The 21,834-nt window shown below is 39.5% G+C and overlaps 2 protein-coding genes across 2 annotated transcripts; both read left to right on the forward strand.

Annotated features, from left to right (window-relative positions):
• Positions 1–489: 489 nt before the first annotated feature.
• On the forward strand, positions 490–7,929 carry LOC116327898 (cytochrome P450 2J2-like). Its single transcript, XM_039606959.1, has 9 exons — positions 490–781; positions 3,483–3,645; positions 3,790–3,939; positions 4,183–4,343; positions 5,708–5,884; positions 5,976–6,114; positions 6,372–6,559; positions 7,018–7,159; positions 7,435–7,929. Exons 1-9 carry the CDS (start codon positions 569–571, stop codon positions 7,608–7,610), a joined length of 1,509 nt encoding a protein of 502 aa, XP_039462893.1. The 5' UTR covers positions 490–568; the 3' UTR covers positions 7,611–7,929.
• A 3,040-nt stretch (positions 7,930–10,969) lies between these two features.
• LOC116327896 (cytochrome P450 2J6-like) lies at positions 10,970–21,636 on the forward strand. Its single transcript, XM_031749584.2, has 9 exons — positions 10,970–11,245; positions 11,628–11,787; positions 11,881–12,030; positions 12,266–12,426; positions 13,742–13,918; positions 14,015–14,153; positions 14,340–14,527; positions 16,769–16,910; positions 20,982–21,636. Exons 1-9 carry the CDS (start codon positions 11,045–11,047, stop codon positions 21,155–21,157), a joined length of 1,494 nt encoding a protein of 497 aa, XP_031605444.2. The 5' UTR covers positions 10,970–11,044; the 3' UTR covers positions 21,158–21,636.
• Positions 21,637–21,834: the final 198 nt, after the last annotated feature.

Here is a 21,834-nt window from a genome sequence, read left to right on the forward strand (position 1 = left end):
GACTGGACTGACAGCTATCACTAACAGCTTGTAATCTCCCTACCCCAACTGTTAAATGATAGAGGAACTCCCCCAGAAAATTTCTTTCTTTACAAATCAGCTGGGTTGATTAATGCTTTTTCACATTCACTGCTGACTGAAACAAAAATCTGTAAAAAAAAATAAATTACAGTAGGTACAGGAAACACGTGACACGCGAAACAAACAGAGAAGGTATCATTTTCAGATGTATGATGAATTAATATAACATATGAAAATCATAAAAACTGTTAGATAAAGCTTATTTAAAGCTATACATGTTAATAATTTCTGTATGTGTGATGATATGACATGCAACATTTCCTTTACACTGGGCCATCAGTTAACAAGGAAACAGAGCACACACACACACACACACACACACACACACATAAACACGCTACGATCATCGTAGTAAGATACTTATTGATTTCATGTTTTTATTAAATGCTTTTATTTTGAAGGCCAGCTAACGAACCCACTTGGTTATATAATCATCCACCATTATGTTTAGTGGTGAAATCGAAGCTAAAACAGTAAAGTGACACGAATGAGCGGAGCTATGGAGACATTATACAGCGCTCTCGGCTTCGAGTGGGTTGACGGCAGGAGCATTTTATTTTTTCTCTGTCTTTTTCTTCTGCTGGCTCATGTTCTGAAGAACCGAGTGCCGAAAAACTTTCCTCCCGGACCGTGGGCTCTCCCTTTTATTGGTGATCTTCATCGCCTGCAACCTAACAGATTCCATCTGCAGTTCGAAGAGGTGTGATACAAAGTAACGATTATTATTATCGTTGTTGTTAAGAAGAAGAAGAAGAATATATTCATATAGAAAATGTATTTTTCAGTCAGTTGTTCCACTTTGCTAGAAAGTTGTTTAACCTTTTCTTCTAATTTCAGCACGGTGTTTGACATGCTTGTAGCCGATTCTGATAAATCTTTCAGCTGGGCATTGTGGTTTTCCATCACGGTTCTCAAAGCTGAAATGGCCTCATCATTTTCAGCCCTCAGCACTGCAATTTCCCCTCGCAGAGTATCACAAATGTCCGCCTTCATTTGAGTTATCTTGGCGTCCACAGAAGCAATCGCAGACAACACTTGTTTATTGCCTTGTGTATACTCCTCATTTGCAGAGCTAGCGGGCGTGCTAGCTTTAGCCCCGTCTTTTTCAGCTGAGGTCGGTCGCTTCAATCGCCACTTGCTTCGGGTTTGTCTTTTTTGGTGGCATTTCTGAAAAGAGTGCGCTCTTGACAACCACTGTATTGCTTTTTAAGAAAAAGATGTGTTACTTCGATGATTATTGCAATTTCCACAAGTCAGGTGCAGGAGCAACTGACACACGTGTCTTCTCCCTGTCATAGCCTACCCGCTTATTGGTAATCATTTAGACTTAGATTGGGTTACATAGGGCAGATCTTTTTTTTATTACACTTTACAACACTCGGTAACATAACTAACAGCCTACAAGCTTAGTGTGAGCTGTATTTCAAGTCGCTGCTATTGTCCTTTCAGCATCTACTTTTTGCTGCCGAGTGTCCCGTAAAGAGACATTAAATATTTGTAAGCAAGCATTTCTGTTTTACTTTATTAGCTGCTTTCAGTTCTTGTTTTTGTTTTTATTTGCTTGTTTTGTGGTTGTTGTATTTTTTAGGACATAATTTTCCAGGGGTCCGTTCTTCGTACCTCGCTTACTACATCCAAGATCAAATCATCGCGCCAACTTTGAGCTCGCTAATCCGGTTCTCCGAACACACCTGTTGTTGACGATTAGTATAGCTGGATGAAGTAATCTGAGTGCACTGGGTGTCTTAAAGGGGGCTACGCATCGATAGTAGAAACATTGATCGGCAACCCTTTGATTGGTCGGCGAAGATGTCGAAGGAGCGCGCTCAGTATTTTTCGGCAGCAGAGCAAGAACTCTTGATTGAGGGATTTCAGGAGTTTCAGAGTTTAATTAAAACGCAGGGGAACACTCCAAAGGCTGCAAAAGCAAGGAGAGAGGGCTGGCAGAAAGTTGCTGACAAATTAAACTCGTAAGTAATTTATTATATTATATTACATTATATCCTCTTTCACATTAGAGCCACAACAGGACCCACTAGAACATGGGAACAAGTAAAAGTGAAATATAAGAATATTCTACAGAATGGTAATATTTATCACTTATATTGCTTTTAGTCTCTTGAAAAGAGACCCTGAAATAATCTGTTTGTTTGTTTATAACAGCAACCAAGAAAAGGGCAGAGCAAATAAAGACAGGTGGTGGTCCTGCACCCCCTCGTCACACCCCGGCTTTTTGTACTGTGACATTTATTGACATTGTGGGTTTTTTGTGTGTAGTTTTACATAACACTCCATCACTTTTACCTGTTCCCATGCAAGGGGTGACTGAAGCATGCACAGTAAGTTGGGAGATGTGTGTGTGTATACATATATATATATAGAGAGAGAGAGAGAGAGAGAGGGAGAGAGAGAGAGTGTGTTAAATAAATAATACCCTCACGGGAAAATCAATATCTCTCTATGAGCACACTGTCGCGCTGAGCTAAAGGATCCTGTCTATCCCGCAATATCCGCTGAATTCTGGAAACTCTCCTCATCAATCTTGCACCTTCCGCAATGGGTTGCTCGCGTACAAACGGACAGGACATGGCTGCGACAGACTTCCCAAATCCACCTTCGCTTTTATAGCCGTGGTCTCTCATCTTGATTACACGAAGTGTGTTACTATTACTACTCTAAAATATGAATTACATCTGAAATAATCAAATACATGAAATAGAATGATTAATAGTACATTTCCCTTTTTTTAGGAAATGACCTGTATGTATCTGTATGAAATCAATAAAAGAATCAAATACTGCATTATCTTTAGTTACATTGATAATGTTTATTTATGGAAAAACAGTGGAGAAATATCGCTGTTGCTTTCGTATAAATGAAGCGGACATACCTGAGTGGCCGCGATCTAATCCTGTTTACATAAAGTAAACCTGCTCCCAAGCAGGTTTACACTTACGGATCTGTTGCTATGACAGCAAGTCCCGGATGAGCTTCGGAGAACCGAATGATCCAAGATCACGCGAAATCGTCAACAATCAAATCCAGCTAACTTACTTAGCGAGGTACGAAGAACGGACCCCTGGTATCACATATCTCACTTATCACAGTTGCTACAGTCTTAGTTTTCTTTTAGTTATTTCCTGTTTTACTTTGAAGGTTGGTATTCTCACGTGTCTTGGTTTAGTCTTACTTCCTGTTCGGCTCTTTGTCTTGCTGTCACGTGTTGTTGATTTGCCTTTATTGCACTCTTCAAAAAAGTCTCTCTTTGCATTATTAAATGAAACAGTTCAGTGAAGCGAATAAAAATGGAAAAGTCAACTGTATCAGAAAAGTTACTTCTTTTTAAATGATCCTAAAATATGCAAGTGTTGAATAACAAGCTAAATCTACTGTCGATTCAGTTTTCAGAGAAATATGGAAACATTTTCAGCCTTCAACTCTTTGGTCATAGAGTTGTGATCATTAATGGCTACAAGTCTGTAAAGGAAGCCCTGGTCCAACGAGGGGAAGACTTTGCAGATCGTCCCATAATACCATTGATTGACGATGTATTTGGACATAAAGGTGATTTAATTTCTTTTAATTACACACTTAATATTGGAGTATCAGATGGGCACCAAGTTAGATTTATTAGCGTGACGATGGTGATCAACATGCCTAGTTCCTCTTCCAGTTGAAATATTTTTGTTTGTATATGTTTTTTCAAAGGTATTGTAGCTTCCAGTGGTTATCCATGGAAGCAGCGGAGGACGTTTACTCTTCAGACACTCAGAAACTTTGGTCTGGGCAAGACGACGTTGGCAGAATTCATCCAGCAGGAGTGCCAGTATCTCACAGAGGCTTTTGCAGACCAGCAAGGCATTAAAAAAATCACACTGTTTGATGATAATTTTTGCATTTTAAATGTTGGATAATTGCTTATGACATGATCTAATTTTCTGCTAAACATATAAAATAGAAAATTGCTCATTTTTTTCTTATAATTTTATAATTTATAAATTTCTTATTGTTATAATTTTTGGTAAATATCAAGCAAGTTTGTCTTCTCTTTGGACATGGAGTCCGTTTTCTGTCTCATCCACACTTTATTTTTATTTACAGGAAAGCCTTTTAATGCACAGCCATTGCTAAACAACGCTGTGTCAAACATCATCTGCTGTTTGGTGTTTTCAAATCGATTTGAGTACAGTGATGAGCAGCATCAGTCTATTCTTCAGGACCTCAATGAGCTTTTGTACTTGGAGGTAACCATGTGGGCACAGGTGAGCCTTCTTTAAACCAGGATTCAGTAATCTAATTAAAAAGATTTATGCAAATGCATGTGTCATATTTATTTGAATCACATTATTATAAAAGGCTCTCCTTGAATTGTTCCCTTCCTGAATTGTTCTGTGTCCCAGTGATTTGTATATTTGTCAATCATACATAGAGACAACTGATTTAAAGCATCTAAATCATACTTGAGTCCGGTTTTTTTGTTTTTGTTTTTTAATCAAGTTTGACTATTAGTATGATGTTCTTTTAGGAAATACTGTGTTAGCTTTATGCCATATGTTGTCTCATCAATATATATTTTTCTAAAAGTCTTCAAGATCATCAAGATGTTGGCAAATGTGAAACAAGCCTTTTGTGTTCTTTTTGGGCAGCAGTGGTTTTGACAGTGAAATTCCCCCATGCAGTTATTTAGGTGTTCTTCTGGGTTCTTTTGTGACCTCCTGGATGAGTCAATGGTGCACTCTTTATGTCATTTGTGTAGGCTGACCACTCCTGTGAAGGTTCACTACTGTTCCAAGTTTTCTCCATTTGTGGATAAAGGCTCTGATCATTTTTGGTGGAGTCCCAGCGACTTAGAAATGTCTTTATAAGCCATTCTCAGGTGCTTTAAGATCTTTTTGTCACGGGTTGCTTAGAGGATCCACTCGCAGGACTCCTGGGTAGCGTTCAAACAGAGATTGTTTATTACAGATCTTCACCAAGTGTATGTACAGACAGTGCGGGGTTAGTGCTATATACAAGACATGAGGGGCAGGGGTCCAGGGCTCCAGGGAAAACGGGGAAATCACACACGCGCTCAAAACAGCCTCTCTCCTCTCCGCTAGCGACCTGTCACTCCTTCCACACTCCACACGGGGAAACACGGGAACGGGTCCGGGGAATCTAGGAACAAAGGAACACGTTAAGTCTCTGCGACAGAGGCACGGGAAACTTGAGCTGGGTGTGTACAATCCGGGAAGGCGTGGACCGAGGGCGTGAACCCGCCATGAGTTCCGCCCCGGCAAAACAGGGGAGAGAAGGGGAGAGAGAGAGGAAAAAGAGGAGAGAAGGGGGCTAGGAGTGGAGAGATGCTGATCAGCGCCTTGCCGATCCCGCAGGTCGTGACACTTTTAGCCTGCTTTACTTTGTCAGACAGGTTCTATTTAAGTGATTTAAAAGGTCTTTACAAAAAAATGTGATTAATCATAGTCAATTCAAAGAGAGTTCTTTACTTTTTCACATAGGGACATACAGTAATGTGGATCTCTCTTTGAAAGCTAATTAATTTAGTACATTTTTATTAACTAAATAGAAATGTCATAGATATATCCACGCTGTCTGACAAGTTAGTGACTGTCCTCCTGCGCTGTAGATGTACAACGCAATGCCCTGGCTGATGAAGTGGGTGCCCGGACCTCATCAGAAAACATTTACTCTGATCAAGAATATAAATAATTTCATAGAAAACAGGATCAGTGAACACAAAGAAGAATTTAACCCATCATCTCCGAGAGACTACATCGACTCCTTTCTCATAGAAATGGCAAAGGTGAGTGTTGTCCTGCATCTCTGCTGTGTTTGTTCTTTTTACATTTTTAATGAAATGTTATTAGATTTTTTTTCATCTTTGCCTCTAACAGAATGAGGGCAATGATTCAAGTTTTGATCTCGGTAGTTTGTATTCTTGCACTCTGGACCTGTTTGGTGCTGGAACTGAATCTACTACCACTACTTTATACTGGGGCCTTCTATATATGATCCACTATCCTGTCATACAAGGTTTGTGTCTGAGTAATAGTCACTATGACTACATATTCTGTAAGTATCTCACCTTTATAATTGCAACGGTCTGTTATAGGTCAGCCATTTATATAAAAATTGATTGTTTCTGATGTGACACTGTAATGTGTATTTCTGTTTAATTATGTCTCTGGATTGGGTTTCTCTCAAGTCTATTTTATATATTTACTTAGATTTGAATTGTTTTCTCAACTTTAAAAATCTTGACGTAGACTCACATTATTAACTGTGTACAGAAAAGGTCCAGGCTGAGATCGATGCTGTGATTGGTTCATCCAGACAGCCCTCTATGAGTGACAGAGAAAACATGCCTTATACCGATGCGGTTATTCATGAGATCCAGAGAATGGGCAACATCCTCCCACTGGGTTTCACACACATGACAAATAAGGACACAATATTGGATAAGTACACAATCCCAAAGGTACACAATCCACATGCTAAGAATTATTTCACCAAAGCCTTTTGCTTATCACTTTTCAAATCAGATTTCTGGTCATATAGCTACTGCATAACTTATTAAATTCAACAATGTTCTTTTTTCAGTCACTTTAAAGCATAGATAAACTCAGAAAGACTGTTTTTTGTGCAATATTTATGATGAAAATATCTTAATTACTTGCAGTGGGATAATGGTTAAACAAAAAACAATGACTGCATTTTGGTGCATCTGTTGTTAATTAACAAGTGTTTTACAATTCATAATACGATACAACCCATTTAGTAGCTCTTTTGGAATATCAAAATAATAATTGCTCAACACATGTCATGGTAATTTGTTTCTCTACCAGCTGATTTTCCATCTAACCTGTTAAATTATTTTGTTCTTAAATGCTGAGATAATTTTTCAACAAACACAAATTAACTTACCTGTTTCTTCAGGGCACCACGATCCTGCCTTTATTGCACTCTGTACTCAATGATGAGTCAATGTGGGAAACTCCACATTCCTTCAACCCTCAACACTTTTTGGATCAGGATGGTAACTTTAGGAAGAGAGAAGCCTTTTTGCCTTTTTCTGCAGGTATGTCAGGAGGGTAGTTTATCTCAGTGAACTTATTCTGTTAATGAATATGTAGGCAAACAACAAGAGAAGTGTTTGAGCAAGCTATGGTAAAAGAAGTGTTACATGTTTCTGCTTGCGGTTAACTGTTTGTGAGCACCGACTTATATCTACAAACAATTTCTTACATCACTGAGTTTGCAGGGGATCGGTGTCTCTTTTGTGCGTTTCAGAGCTGTAGTAATAATCTGAGAGATGAAAGCATAGTGACTAAAACTCTTATTGTGTATTATCAGGCAAACGTGTGTGTCTCGGGGAGCAGCTTGCCCGAATGGAATTATTCCTGTTCTTTACCTCCCTCCTTCAGAGGTTTTCATTCTCGGCACCTGCTGGAGAGCAGCCCAGTCTGGAGTTCAGACTGGGAACCACTCGTTGTCCCAAACCTTACTGCCTCTGTGCCGCAGCACGTTAAATCATCAAGTATAAGCTAAACACATCTATTTCTTACAGTGTACATTTGTCATTCATTACATTTTATAATGTCAAGCAGTTTCTTTTTCATCATTATCTATTTGTATTATGTTATGAGCCATAATGCTGTTTAATAAAACCTTTAGAAATTACATACATATATACTGCAATTACATATATACTGTATACAAACTGTATAAAATTCAGACATTATACTACACACTTTTTAATGATTCATTGTTGAGTGATAATCTATGTGCCCTCACTGTGAAGCTTGGTTTTAAATGTGCTGAAGAAATAAACATGGCCTGACTTGAAAATGTGTGCGTGAGTAATATATATTCATCTTTCACTAAATCCAGTTTTGATTGACCTAATCCTTCCTATTCAGTCTGTTTTCTATTAAAGTTCACACTGCTATCAGTTTGAGGTGTCCTTGACATTTCTCAATGTGTGTATTGTCCAATACAGTTTTGTATTCCTCAGCCATTACCTGGCAACAACACAGTTACAACACTATAAAATGCCCATGTGAATCTGATGTAGTAGTTCCACTCTTTGAGGATCAAGTTGCAGCATGATAATAGAGAATATCTGACTTCATAGTATGACTCGATTCATGCAGCTCAGCGTCATTTAGGGTTCATCGTTTTTTTGTGGTCTCTAACCTTTTCCAGTATCGACTATATGATGTGTGTCATCTGACAGTTTCCATTATCTAAAGGTCTCTGCATTGCTGAAGGGTGCCTTGAGAGTGTGTCAGCAAATTCAAGCAGTTTTCAAAGACATACTTTGCCTGTGCATTGAAATTTCCTATTCTCATTAACAAAAAGCCATTGCAACAGTATTCAAAGGAGTTTGCAAAGAAAAGCGTCTGGACTTCTTTAAGTTGCTTGAAGACGTTTCACCTCTCATCCGAGAAGCTTCTTCAGTTCTAAGGTCAAATGGCGAGAGTCCCAGATTTAAACCCAGTGGGAGTATCCCCCAATGAGGGACAAAGGACCCCTGGTGATCCTCTAATCACATGCGCCAGGTGTGGCGGGTGTGGGACCTAATCCGCCAGGGTTTCGGGTGAGCCCATTGTGAAACCTGGCCCCACCTTGTCATGTGAATTCCTGAGGTCAGATGGCCCAGGATGTGAGTGGGCGTTAAGGCCTTAACGCCCACTCACATCCTGGGCCATCTGACCTGTGAGTGGGCGTTAAGGCCTTAACGCCCACTCACATCCTGGGCCATCTGACCTCAGGAATTCACATGACAAGGTGGGGCCAGGTTTCACAATGGCTCACCCGAAACCCTGGCGGATTAGGTCCCACACCCGCCACACCTTGGCGCATGTGATTAGAGGATCACCAGGGGTCCTTTGTCCTCATTGGGGGATACTCCCACTGGGTTTAAATCTGGGACTCTCGGCCATTTGACCTTAGAACTGAAGAAGCTTCTCGGATGAGAGGTGAAACGTCTTCAAGCAACTTAAAGAAGTCCAGACGCTTTTCTTTGCAAACTCCTTTGACTACGATGACCTGGATGACTGAGAACCTTCACAGACATTGCAACAGTATCCTTTCAAGTGTGGAAACAATGGCTTGTGGTCTATTTGGGTAATGAAAATGTACAGGCTGAAGTTATTTTGGGACCTTTCTATATGCCTAAACCACAGCCAAGCACTCCTTTTTGATCTGTGCATGTCTTATTTTGGTACCTTTTAAGGTGGCAGCCTCCCTAGTTTGTCCATCGTGGGTCTATAGGAGAATCCCTTCCCGGCTTATTGCACGGAAGACTTAATTATTATCACAAAGGCTAGTATGCAAGCATCAGTTAAGAAAAGGGACCTTTTAAATCCTAGACCTTTGCCAGACATGCATCATTGCCTGTTTGTGTGATTTCTGCTAAGTTATGCAACTAGTGACCCAGATCATGTACCACACCCTGAACAGCTGTGTGGTCTGTGGTAGCTAAATGTTTCTCATGCCGCTATCTTTTGTGGCATCAGACCTGACACAGAAAAAGATGCGCATTCACATTCATACCAGTATTGTACTTTCACATCACGAGCATCCACGTGTCTGCTTGGGTCTGAGCATTGTAAATTTTGTCGTCAGAGGTTTAACGCAAGCCGTCAGTGTACTTTCATGGGTGTTGTGACCACAAAGTTGTCCACACAAAAACTGCACTACATAGGTTAACAGAAGTCACTCAGAAATTCATGGTGTAAAAATCTGAAAGAATGCAAAGTCTTGTGAATTTGTATGCTGAGCTGATGATCTGCTTGTCTGAACCAACAGTGTTTGTCCCCTATCGCCTGGAATGTATCAAATCATTCAGCGTGCTGTCAGCAGTAGTAAAAGTGAATTTATGCCACTCATAGATGATTTGGGGCTACATTTCTGACCTTTCTGCTGTTCACGTTCCTTGTTCTTAAAACTCCCTGGAAACCCAAACTCTTTATGACTCTTTCTTAGCTTATCCATTTTTCCACCGGTGTCATTTAAAAAAGAAAAAAAGAAAAATTGGATTAATAATTTGCATTTTCATCAGTCATATTTCTATCACTATCTCCAAATCGGATATTTTGTGATGGGGCTCCGTTCCCGAATTCATGCTCTTTTTTATGTCATGCTTTTTATGACCTATTCTCAATGCCACCAACTCCCAAACATTTAGCTTCCCAGTTTTCGCTATCCCAGTTAGCACAACCATGTTAGTGAAGCCTTCACCAATTAACTGATGTGTGATTTCAGATGAACTTTCAGAAGAGAGCCTGTCTAGTATTCAAAGGTTTTTTTGTCAATTCCAGGTTGATTGAATAAAGTCTTGCATAAGCTCCATTAGTCCAAGACTTAACAAAACATTTGGCACTGTCTCCCCCATGTGTGACAAATGTGGTATTGCAAAAGTGTCAGTGTCACACATGTTGTGGTCCAGTCGAGATATATTTGGCTTATCCAAAGAGTATGGTGTGTTCATTAACCTGGACTGTAATCTGGCCATATGTGGCTACTATGATGGGGCAAGAGCACTCCCATTTAATCAAAGACAACCTCCAAGGGAAGGCATCATCACTGCAAGAAATATTAATTTTACTGACTTCATTATTTATCTCCCTGGTTGGGTTTTTGTATTTTAAAAAGAAAGGATAATGGGCATAGACATCCGGACACTGTATGACAAACCACAGTTCTGCTAATTTGAGTCACAGAACTAGATGTTTCACTGAACTTAGAGGAGAAAAACAAACTAAAACCTTGATTCTAACACCTAGGAGTGTAGTCAGGGCTCTTTTTTTTTTCTTTCTTTTTTTTTTGGACTTTGGGCAGGGTTGTGTACTCTGGGGCATTGGATAATATAATATTCTCCCCCCGTAGCTGATTGCACTTTGTTTCCAGTGGGTCAAAGAGAACACACTGGGTTACTTCTTCATAACAGAGTAAAGCTATGGAGACAATATACAGCGTACTCGGACTGGAGTGGATTGACGGCAGGAGCATTTTACTATTTCTGTGTGTTTTCCTGCTGCTGACTGATTTTTTGAAGAACAGAGTGCCAAAAAACTTTCCTCCTGGACCATGGGCTCTTGCTTTCATTGGTGATCTTTGGCGTATTCAACCTGCCAGGCTTCACTTGCAGTTCGCAGAGGTATAGAAATATCTTTATTGCTGTGTAGTCGAAAATAAAGGGTCAGAGGCTTAAACAACAGTCAGAGATATCGCACTGCACTTTTTGATATTGATTTAAGTAAATCAGTAAATGTGAGTTTTTTTTAAAAAAAGTCCTATACATGTCAGGTAAATAGTAAATTATTAACTTAAATGCAAGATAACCAAACTGAACTCTATTCCAGATTCCCCTTTGTTCTCTTTACTGGAGGTCGGGGTTTGGGGGGACAATATTGATACATGCTATTAATTTTATATTGTTGATTAAGTAATTTAAAATGAAATGGGCCATCACATGGCAGTGACTTCTTAAAAAATATGTGCACTCAGTGGTGAACCACAATGTCAATGCCTGTGTTCAGTTTGCAGGGAAGTATGGAAACGTTTTCAGCCTGCGACTGTTTGGTGGAAGAATTGTGGTCGTGAATGGCTACGAGTCTGTGAAAGAGGCCTTGGTACAAAAAGGAGAAGACCTAATTGATCGTCCTGTAATACCCATATTTGAACTAACAGAAAACAAAGGTGGAGTTGGTTGTGTTTTCATATTTGAAGTTGAGCAACATCAGACTCCATTTACACCATTTTGGAGTTAATGTTTTTGTATGTTCCTAAAAGGTCTTGTGATGTCAAATGGTTATCTGTGGAAGCAACAGAGGAGATTTGCTCTTCACACTCTCAGAAACTTTGGTCTGGGCAAGAAGACCCTGGACTTATCCATCCAGCAGGAGTGCCAGTATCTCATAGAGGCTTTTGCAGATAAGCAAGGCACAAAAAATTAACTCACACTACCTCCAACTTTGAAGACACAAGCATGCACCAACAGCTACATACATTGTGTACTTAGGTATCATGAAACCTGTTACATGTGATTCATGTAACATGTAACTTGTCCAGTGACTCATCATATTTGATGTTTTGTTTGTGATGTTTTGGGTCCCAATTTTCTTTATTATTATGGCATGTTGCAAGGGTTCCTCAGTCTTTTGTCTGTATTTTACAGGAAAGCCCTTTAATGCCCAGTCACTGATAAACAACGCTGTGTCCAACATCATCTGCTGTTTGGTGTTTGGGAATCGATTCGACTACACTGACAAGGAGTTTCAGTCTATTCTCCAGAAATTCAACAAGATTATGCATTTACAGGGAACTTTGTCAGTACAGGTGAGAATACATCCAATAATTTTATTCATAACTGGATTTTCTTCTGTAACTAAAATGTGTTTAATTTGAAACATTGTTGAAGAAATTTTATTGAAAATGAATACAGCAATGTTAGACTACTAAAACTAAAAGGCGCGTATTCAAACTATGAGTCATGTAAATGTACACAAATATTATTGTTTAAAATCTATTTTATGAATCAAAGGTAAAAGTACTGATCAGGCACTAAAATTGTCTGTGTTGCTGATATTGTTAAACTTAACCAGTTGTATTTTTGCTGCAATTGTAGGATCCATAGTGTAAAAGTTTACACAGTCACCAAACAAGCAAAAGATTATTTTATGTTAATAAAGACATCGGACTTAAAAATCTGCTAAATCAGTCAACAAGCAGCCAACAGTAGCTTTATTTCCAATGCAAAAATTTCAGTATGACTTGGAACTGTTGGTTCTAGTTAAGGGGAAGTTCTAACTACTTTATGTTTAGTTGGATTAGGCAATTAAATTCAGCTTTATTTACAACACTAAATCAACAGTCGGCTCCAGGTGCTTTATGTTGTGAGGTAAAGACCCCTACAATAATACAGAGAAAACCCCAACAGTCAGATGATCCCCTATGAGCAAGAACTTGGTGACAGTGGGAAGGAAAAACTCCCTTTTTAAAGAAAGAAATCTCAGAAAGAACCAGGCCCAGGGAGGGGCCACCATCTACATTGGCTTACTCTAACCCTACTCACCCACCCCTGTTGCTTGTCACGTGTTTTCATGGTCTTACGGTGTGAAGATTCATGTGCTTCTGTGCTGAGGAGTTTTTGTTTTCTGTTCTCATACTGATCCCCTATCAGGAGCTCAGTCTCAGTAGAGTTCTCCTTTTTCTCCTCCACTGCCCTTTTGTGTTGTGCATTTCATTATTTTTCTTTACGCTACCTGTTCTGACCTGTCTCCCCAATGTGATGTTTGTTTAATGTATGTATGGTTGAAAGGGGTTCAATTTCAGTGCAGGCAACTGCAAGTGACAAATAAAGGCTTCATTAAAAATAAAGAAAAAATAAAAATCTCCTGTGACTGCTGGAGGTGACTGGAGGGAGGACTAGTGTGGGGAATCTGAAAGGAGGTCAAGAAATTTATATCTTCACTTCTTAAGAGAAAAGAAAAACAAACTCAGCTCTTGTTTACATGTCCTTGTGTTTTGGGGTCTAATATTTCATGACATTTGAAGTATAGTAGGGGTTTCCAAATATCTGTAGTTCTTGAGTTATCCGGTGTAAAAGCCAGTAGTCAACAGGTGTACCTGAAACTGTCTTTGAACTCTGTAGATGTACAACACAATTCCCTGGCTGATGAAGTGGATTCCTGGATCTCACAAGGAAATATTATTTCTGGTTCAACAGTTAATTGAGTTTGTAAAGGTCAAGATCAATGAACACAAAGAAAATATTGACCCTTCATCACCAAGAGATTACATTGATGCCTTTCTCATAGAAATGGGAGAGGTGAGTGAAGTGCCCTTTCTCTGTTGTCTACATTTCTAATAAAATGTGTGATTTGTTACCATGTAACACATTTTTGCTCCTCTCTCAAACTTATAGAAAGAGAACAAAGAATCTGGTTTTGATTTAGAAAATCTGTGTTTTTGCACTCTGGATCTTTTTGGTGCTGGAACTGAAACTACTACCACTACTTTACGCTGGGGGCTGCTTTACATGATCTACTACCCTGACATACAAGGTGTGTTTATAAATCACATGAACCTTTGCTACATATTTTCTAATCAATTTGCCATCTCTTTATATTCTCAGGGGTCTCTAAGAGGTCATATGTATTGTGAGAGGATGGGTGTAGGATGTGTAATTTTCCCTGTAAGTCATCTATGCTGCACACAGACTCACATTGTTTCCTGTTTTCATTGTGCAGAGAGAGTCCAGGCTGAGATAGATGCTGTGGTTGGTTCATCCAGACAGCCCTCTATGAGTGACAGAGAAAAAATGCCCTATACTGATGCTGTCATTCATGAGATTCAGAGAATGGCCAACATCATCCCCCTCAATTTGGCTCACATGACAAGCAAAGACACCACACTGAATAACTACGCAGTCCCAAAGGTATACAGTCCATATGTTGTTTCCCAAGTGAGACTTTTGTCAGTTTTTGAAATGACCTATCCTTTTATCAGATAATTAAGAATGTTTTTAGACAGTTTAAATGTAATGATAATAATCAAAACTGAAAACGTGCTGGGAATTTGGGTATTTCACTTAAAATACTAGAAATCCTCCATTATACTCCAACTCTAGAGGCGTATAAATATATAAATACATTATCTCAGGAACTTCTTTAAGTTTCTTGAAGATGTTTCACCTCTCGTCTGAGAAGCTTCTTCAGTTCTAAGACCAATTGGTGGAGAGTCCCACATTTAAGTCCTATTAGGAGTGTCCCTTAAGAGGGTCACTGGCCCACTATTGATCATCTGCCTAATCACATGAGCCAAAGGTCTGAGGTACACTGGGCTGACGTGCTTGGAGAAGACTCACCTGAGTTTCTCTGATAAAGGGATGATAAGGGATGACAATGCTGACAATGCTGTTCTGTTTTCCTTCTGTTTCTCTCTAGTTGATGTCTGAACTTTTTTACTTTGCTGATTTGATAACCACATGCTTTAAGAGCTTTCGTTAGATCTGTGTGTGTTCCTTTCCTTTCTTTTCTTTCTTGAAGGGTACGTTTTCTGCCTGGTGTTGCAGGACCCTTCTAGAAACTTAGAGAAGTCTAGTCTCTTTTCTTTCCAAGCGCCTTACCACGACCTGGATGACTGACAACCTTCACAGACATAAATATATTATATTGCCAGAAGTATTCCCTTACTCATCCAGATCACTAAAGCAAGGTCTTCCAGGCACTTCCACGGCCACAGGTGTATAAAATCAAGCACCTAGGCATGCAGACCTCTTCTACAAACATTTGTGAAAGACTGCGAACTCTCAGGAGCTCTGTGAATTCCAGTGTGGTACCGCGATAGGATGCCACTTGTGTAAAATGTCCAGTCATGAAGTTTCCCCATTACTAAATCTTCAGCAACACAGCCACGATCACAGATTGGGGGTCAGCGGATGCTGAAATGCATAGAGCACAGAGGTCACCAAATTTCTGCACAGTCAAACAATCAATCACTACAGACCTCCAAACTTCACGTGGCTTTCAGATTAGCTCAAGAGCAGTGGATAGAGAACTTGACAGAATAGATTTTTATGGCCAACCAGCTGCAGCTGCAATCCTGACATCACCAAGAGCGAAGGAGACCCAACAGACGCACGCTGCATAAAGCACGCTGCCACTCGAGTCCAAAGAAGTGGAGACGTGTTCTCTGAGTTTGTCCGGTGCCAGCATTGTGCCAAGTGTAAAGTCTGGTGGAGGGGGGGATTATAGTGTGGGGCTGTTTTTCAGGAGTTAAGCTCGGCCCCTTAGTTCCATTCAAAGGAACTCTTAATGCTTTAGCCCACCAAGAATTTTTAGACAATTTCACGCTCCCAAAATTGTGAGAACAGTCTGAGGATGGATCCTTCATGTTCCAACATGGCTGTGCACCAGTGCACAAAGCAAAGCCCATAAAGACACAGATGAGCAAGTCTGGTGTGGAAGAACTTGACTGGCCTGGACACAGTCTGACCTATAGATAGAAAACCTCTGGGATGAATTAGAGCAGAGACGGCAGGCCAGGCCTTCTCGTCCAACATCAGTGTCTGACCTCAAAAATGTGCTTGTGGAAGAATGGTCAATAATTCCCATGAACAAACTTTTAAGCCCTCTGGAAAGTCTTCTGAGAAGTGTTGAAGCTGTTATAGCTGCAAAGGTTGGGCCAACATCATATTAAACTCTATGGATTAAGGATGGGATGTCACTCTATTGTAGCACAGGATGACAAGTTCCAACATTTGAGGAGGGCTCAGAGTAGATTAATACTCCTCCCTGTCAAAAGGAGCCAGTTTAGGTGGTTTGGGCATCTGCAGAATCTGTAGTAGGATTCCTACTGAGTGATGTTTCTCAGGCATGCCCTATCAGGGGGAGGCCTCAGGGTAGACCCAGGACAGACTGTAGAGATTATGGATGGATGGATGGATGGATGGATGGATGGATGGATGGATGGATGGATGGATGGATGGATTATTGTGTAATGTGACACAATAATCCATTTAACTTTAGTTATATGAAATTAGCTTCTTCCATCAGCTGATTTTCCACCAAATAGCAAATGAACACAATTAACAATTGCAATTTTTATAGTAATATAGTAAAAAAGACATTAAATAACTGTTTAAATAATCATTTATTTAATCCTGGTATTTTTTCAGGGTACCATAATCATAACTTTACTGCACTCAGTCCTGTGTGATGAATCGATGTGGGAAACTCCACACACCTTCGACCCCCAACATTTTCTGGACCAGGATGGTAAATTCAAGAAGAGAGAAGCCTTTATGCCTTTTGCTGCAGGTTAGTCAGTAGTTACACAACATATTCAATTCAATTTTCTTTATATAGCGCCAAATCACAACAACTGTTGCCTCAAGGAACTTTATATTGTAAGGTAGAGCGTGCAATAATACATACAGAGAAAAACCCAACAATCAAATGACCCCCTATGAGCAAGCACTTTGGGAAGGAAAAACTCCCTTTTAACAGGAAGAAACCTCCAGCAGAACCAGGCTCAGGGAGGGGCGGGGCCATCTGCTGCGGCCGGTTGGGGTGAGAGAAGGAAGACAGTGTGGAGACATGCTGTGGAAGAGAGACAGAGATTAATAACAAGTACAATTCAATGCAGAGAGGTCTATTAACACATAGTGAGTGAAAAAGGTGGCTGAAAAGGAAAATCTCACTGCATCAGGAGAATCCCCCAGCAGCCTATGCCTATTGCAGCATAACTAAGGGAGGATTCAGGGTCACCTGATCCAGCCCTAACTATATGTTTTAGCAAAAAGGAAAGTTTTAAGCCTAATCTTGAAAGTAGAGATAGTGTCTGTCTCCCAAATCCAAACTGGAAGCTGGTTCCACAGAAGAGGGGCCTGAAAACTGAAGGCTCTCCCTCCCATTCTACTTTTAAATACTCTAGGAACAGCAAGTAAGCCTGCAGTGCTAGAGCGAAGTACTCTAATGGGGTGATATGGTACTACAAGGTCATTAAGATAAGATGGAGCCTGATTATTTAAGACCTTGTATGTGAGGAGCAGGATTTTGAATTCAATTCTGGATTTAACAGGAAGCCAATGAAGGGAAGCCAAAACAGGAGAAATATGCTCTCTCTTTCTAGTCCCTGTCAGGACTCTTGCTGCAGCATTTTGGATCAGCTGAAGGCTTTTCAGGGAGTTTTTAGGACATCCTGATAATAATGAATTACAGTAGTCCAGCATGGAAGTAATAAATGCATGAACTAGTTTTTCAGCGTCACTCTGAGACAGGATATTTCTAATTTTAGAGATGTTGCACAAATGGAAGAAAGCAGTCTTACATATTTGTTTAATATGTGCTTTGAAGGACATGTCTTGGTCAAAAATGACTCCAAGGTTCCTCACAGTATTACTGGAGGCCAAGGTAATGCCATCCAGAGTAAGAATCTGGTTAGATACCATATTTCTAAGATTTTCAGGGCCGAGTAAAATAACCTCAGTTTTATCTGAATTACGAAGCAGAAAGTTAGCGGCCATCCAGGTCTTTATGTCTTTAAGACATTCCTGCAGTTTAACAAATTGGTGTGTCTTATCTGGCTTCATGGACAGATAGAGCTGGGTGTCATCTGCATAGCAGTGAAAATTTATGCTATGTCTTCTAATGATGCTGCCTAAGGGAAGCATGTATAATGTAAATAGAATTGGTCCTAGCACTGAACCCTGTGGAACTCCATAATTGACCTTAGTGTGTGAAGAAGACTCTCCATTTACATGAACAAATTAGAGTCTATTAGATAGATATGATACAAACCACTGCAGTGCAGTACCTGTAATACCTACAGCATGTTCTAATCGCTCTAATAGGATATTATGGTCAACAGTATCGAACGCAGCACTGAGGTCTAGCAGGACAAGCACAGAGATGAGTCCACTGTCAGAGGCCAAAAGAAGATCATTTGTAACCTTCACTAAAGCTGTTTCTGTGCTGTGATGAGCTCTGAAACCTGACTGAAACTCTTCAAATAAGCCATTCCTCTGCAGATGATCTGTTAGCTGTTTGACAACTACTCTTTCAAGGATTTTTGATATGAAAGGAAGGTTGGAGATTGGCCTATAATTAGCTAAGACAGCTGGGTCTAGAGATGGCTTTTTAAGTAAAGGTTTAACTACAGCCACCTTGAAGGCCTGTGGTACATAGCCAATTATTAGAGATAGGTTGATCATATTTAAGAAGAAGAAGAAGAATCCTTTAATTGTCCCACAAGGGGAAATTTGGGTGTAACAGCAGCAAGAAAGACACATATACAAACAAACTACACAAGACACAGAAACATACACAATTTTTACATATTTACATCAAGGATTAAGATTAAGATGCTTCAATTAAGATTGAAGCATTAATTAATGGCAGGACTTCTTTGAGCAGTTTTGTAGGAATGGGGTCCAAAAGACACGTTGATGGTTTGGAGGAAGTAATTATTGAAGTTAACTCAGAAAGATCAATTGGAGAAAAAGAGTCTAAATGAATATCAATGGTACTAAAGGTAGCTGTAGACGATATTACATTTGTGAGATGGTTATGGGTAATTTTTTCTCTAATGAGTAAAATTTTATTTGTGAAGAAGTTCATGAAGTTATTACTAGTTAACGTTAAAGGGATTGTTGGCTCAGTAGAGCTTTGACTTTTTGTCAGCCTGGCTACAGTGCTGAAGAGAAACCTGGGGTTGTTCTTATTTTTTCAATCAGTGATGAATAGTAAGATGTTCTGGCTTTGCGGAGGGCTTTCTTATAAAGCAACAAACTATTTCTCCAGGCTAAATGATGATCTTCTAAATTTGTGACACGCCATTTCCTCTCCAGCTTACGAGTTATCTGCTTTAGGCTACATGTTTGAGAATTATACCACGGAGTCAAATACTTCTGATTTGAGACCTTAGTTTTCACAGGAGCTACAGTATCCAGAGTCGTACGTAGTGAGGAGGTAAAATTATTAACAAGATGACCAACCTCTGTTGGAGTAGCGTTCAGGTAGCTGCTCTGCTTTTTGTTGGTACAGGGCATTGAAGATGATAACAGTGGGTGGATTATATTCTTAAACTTAGTTACAGCGCTTTCAGAAAGACATCTACTGTGATGAAGTCTACGCCCCACTGCTGTGTAATCAATTATTGTAAATGTAAATGTTATCAGGAAATGATCAGACAGCAGAGGGTTTTCAGGAAACACTGTTAAATGTTCAGTTTCTATGCCATATGTTAAAACAAGATCTAGAGTGTGATTAAAGTGGTGGGTGGGTTCTTTTACATTTTGAGAGAAGCCAATTGAGTCTAATAACAGATTAAATGCCATGTTGAGGCTGTCATTTTTAGCATCTACATGAATGTTAAAATCACCCACAATAATTATTTTATCTGAGCTGAGCACTAAATCAGTGTAAGGCCCAGGTGGACAATAGATGATAACAAGTAAGACTGGTTTCTGAGTTTTACAGCTGGGGTGGACAAGGCTAAGCATCAGGCTTTCAAATGAATTAAAAGTCTGTCTTGGTCTTTGGTTGATTAATAGGCTGGTGTGAAAAATTGCTGCCACACCGCCCCCTCGGCCTGTGCTTCGAGATTTCTGGTAGTTAGAATGACTCGGGGGTGATGATTCATTTAAACTAACATAATCATCCTGCTGCAACCAGGTTTCTGTAAGTCGATTTGTTGATCAATTATTAAGTCATGTACTAACAGAGACTTGGAAGAGAGAGAGATAATGTTTAATAATCCACATTTCACTGTTTTACTCTTTGGTTCAGATGTGGATACTGTATTGTTCTTTCTTTTTGATTGAAGTTGTTTATTGCTGGTTTAGTTTGGTTTTTTTGTCTGTTTGACAGTTGGGATCCTGTAACACATTTACATGTTTTTTAGGGGTACGTGTTTTATAGGGTACTATAAAATGTTATAGCTTCACGGGACACCAGAAAGGGTTCAGATGTGAAGCAAAACATCAGTTTTCCTACAAAGACTCCAGTCTTGATCCGTTCAAGACCTTTCTTGATTAATGTGCAAGTGCGTACGCAAATTTCATAGCATTAAACTTTAACCTGCCAAGTCCCTATTACAAAAAGTGTGCATTTTATGTGCTGGCATTCTCTAACAAGGCAACACGGTCATCAAAATCAAGAGTATTTCCAGTAATGTGTCCAAAGCACATTTCCTGTTGTGTGCTACACATGAGATAGGGCAAGTTTAGCCAGTGTCATAAAATGTTTTTCCTAACATTTTACGAACTTCACGTGTGAAAAAAGGTTTTTTAAGATAGGTTTGTTTTTCCAGAATTACAAAAATAATCTGTGAATTAAGGTAAATGTCCTTGTGAATGAAACCTCACTCAACTTCTGGTGTATTCTTAGGTAAGCGTGTGTGTCTTGGGGAACAGCTGGCCAGGATGGAGTTATTCCTGTTCTTTACCTCCCTCCTCCAGAGATTTTCATTCACTGCACCTGCTGGAGAGCAGCCCAGTCTGGAGTTCAAGTTGGGAATAGCTCGGGCCCCCAAACCTTATCGCCTCTGTGCTGTACCACGATAAAGCAATAAATAGCACATAAAACGCCATGTTTCTTTGCATGTATCTTTATCCATCTAAAAATTGAGGGTATAGTTTTTTTCAGGCAGTGTGGCTTTATTAAAGCAATCTAAAATATTCAGCTGTGCAAAACTAAATAAAACAAACTCCTTAAAAGAAATCACTGGTATGCAATTTCCTGCAGTCGCTTCCTCTGCACATTGTCTTTGTAGTTAAAACGCGACGTGCTTGAATAAATTGCATGCTTCTCATTCAGACCGCTATTTGTTAAATTTCACACTGTGGTTTTATTCTGAGGTTTGGAAGGTGGAAAAAAACTCAATAATAAACAGTTCAACGTGTCGCTCTTTACTGTCACTCTCTGTCAATTAAAATCACTGTAGTTTAAAAGTCAACTTTGATGATTTTAAAAAAGTTCTGTGGAGCGTAAAGTTTATGTGAAAGGAAATGAAATGTCAATAAAAGATTGAATCAATTAAAAATTTGTATATTTTTTATTTATAGTATTTGTAATACCAAATTCTGTCATGTCACTTATGAAAAGTAACACTTTCAGAGAGTTTCTGAATTTGAACCATGAACATGAAGGAGTATTAATTCTGAAAACTGCCTTAAACCTCAAGCCTCTTTTATCTCACGAACATACACCCCGTCAAACTTCTGGGTTTTCCCTGTAAACC

The sequence above is a fragment of the Oreochromis aureus genome, linkage group 23 (genome assembly GCF_013358895.1).
Source record: "Oreochromis aureus strain Israel breed Guangdong linkage group 23, ZZ_aureus, whole genome shotgun sequence".
Classification (NCBI taxonomy): Eukaryota; Metazoa; Chordata; class Actinopteri; order Cichliformes; family Cichlidae; genus Oreochromis; species Oreochromis aureus.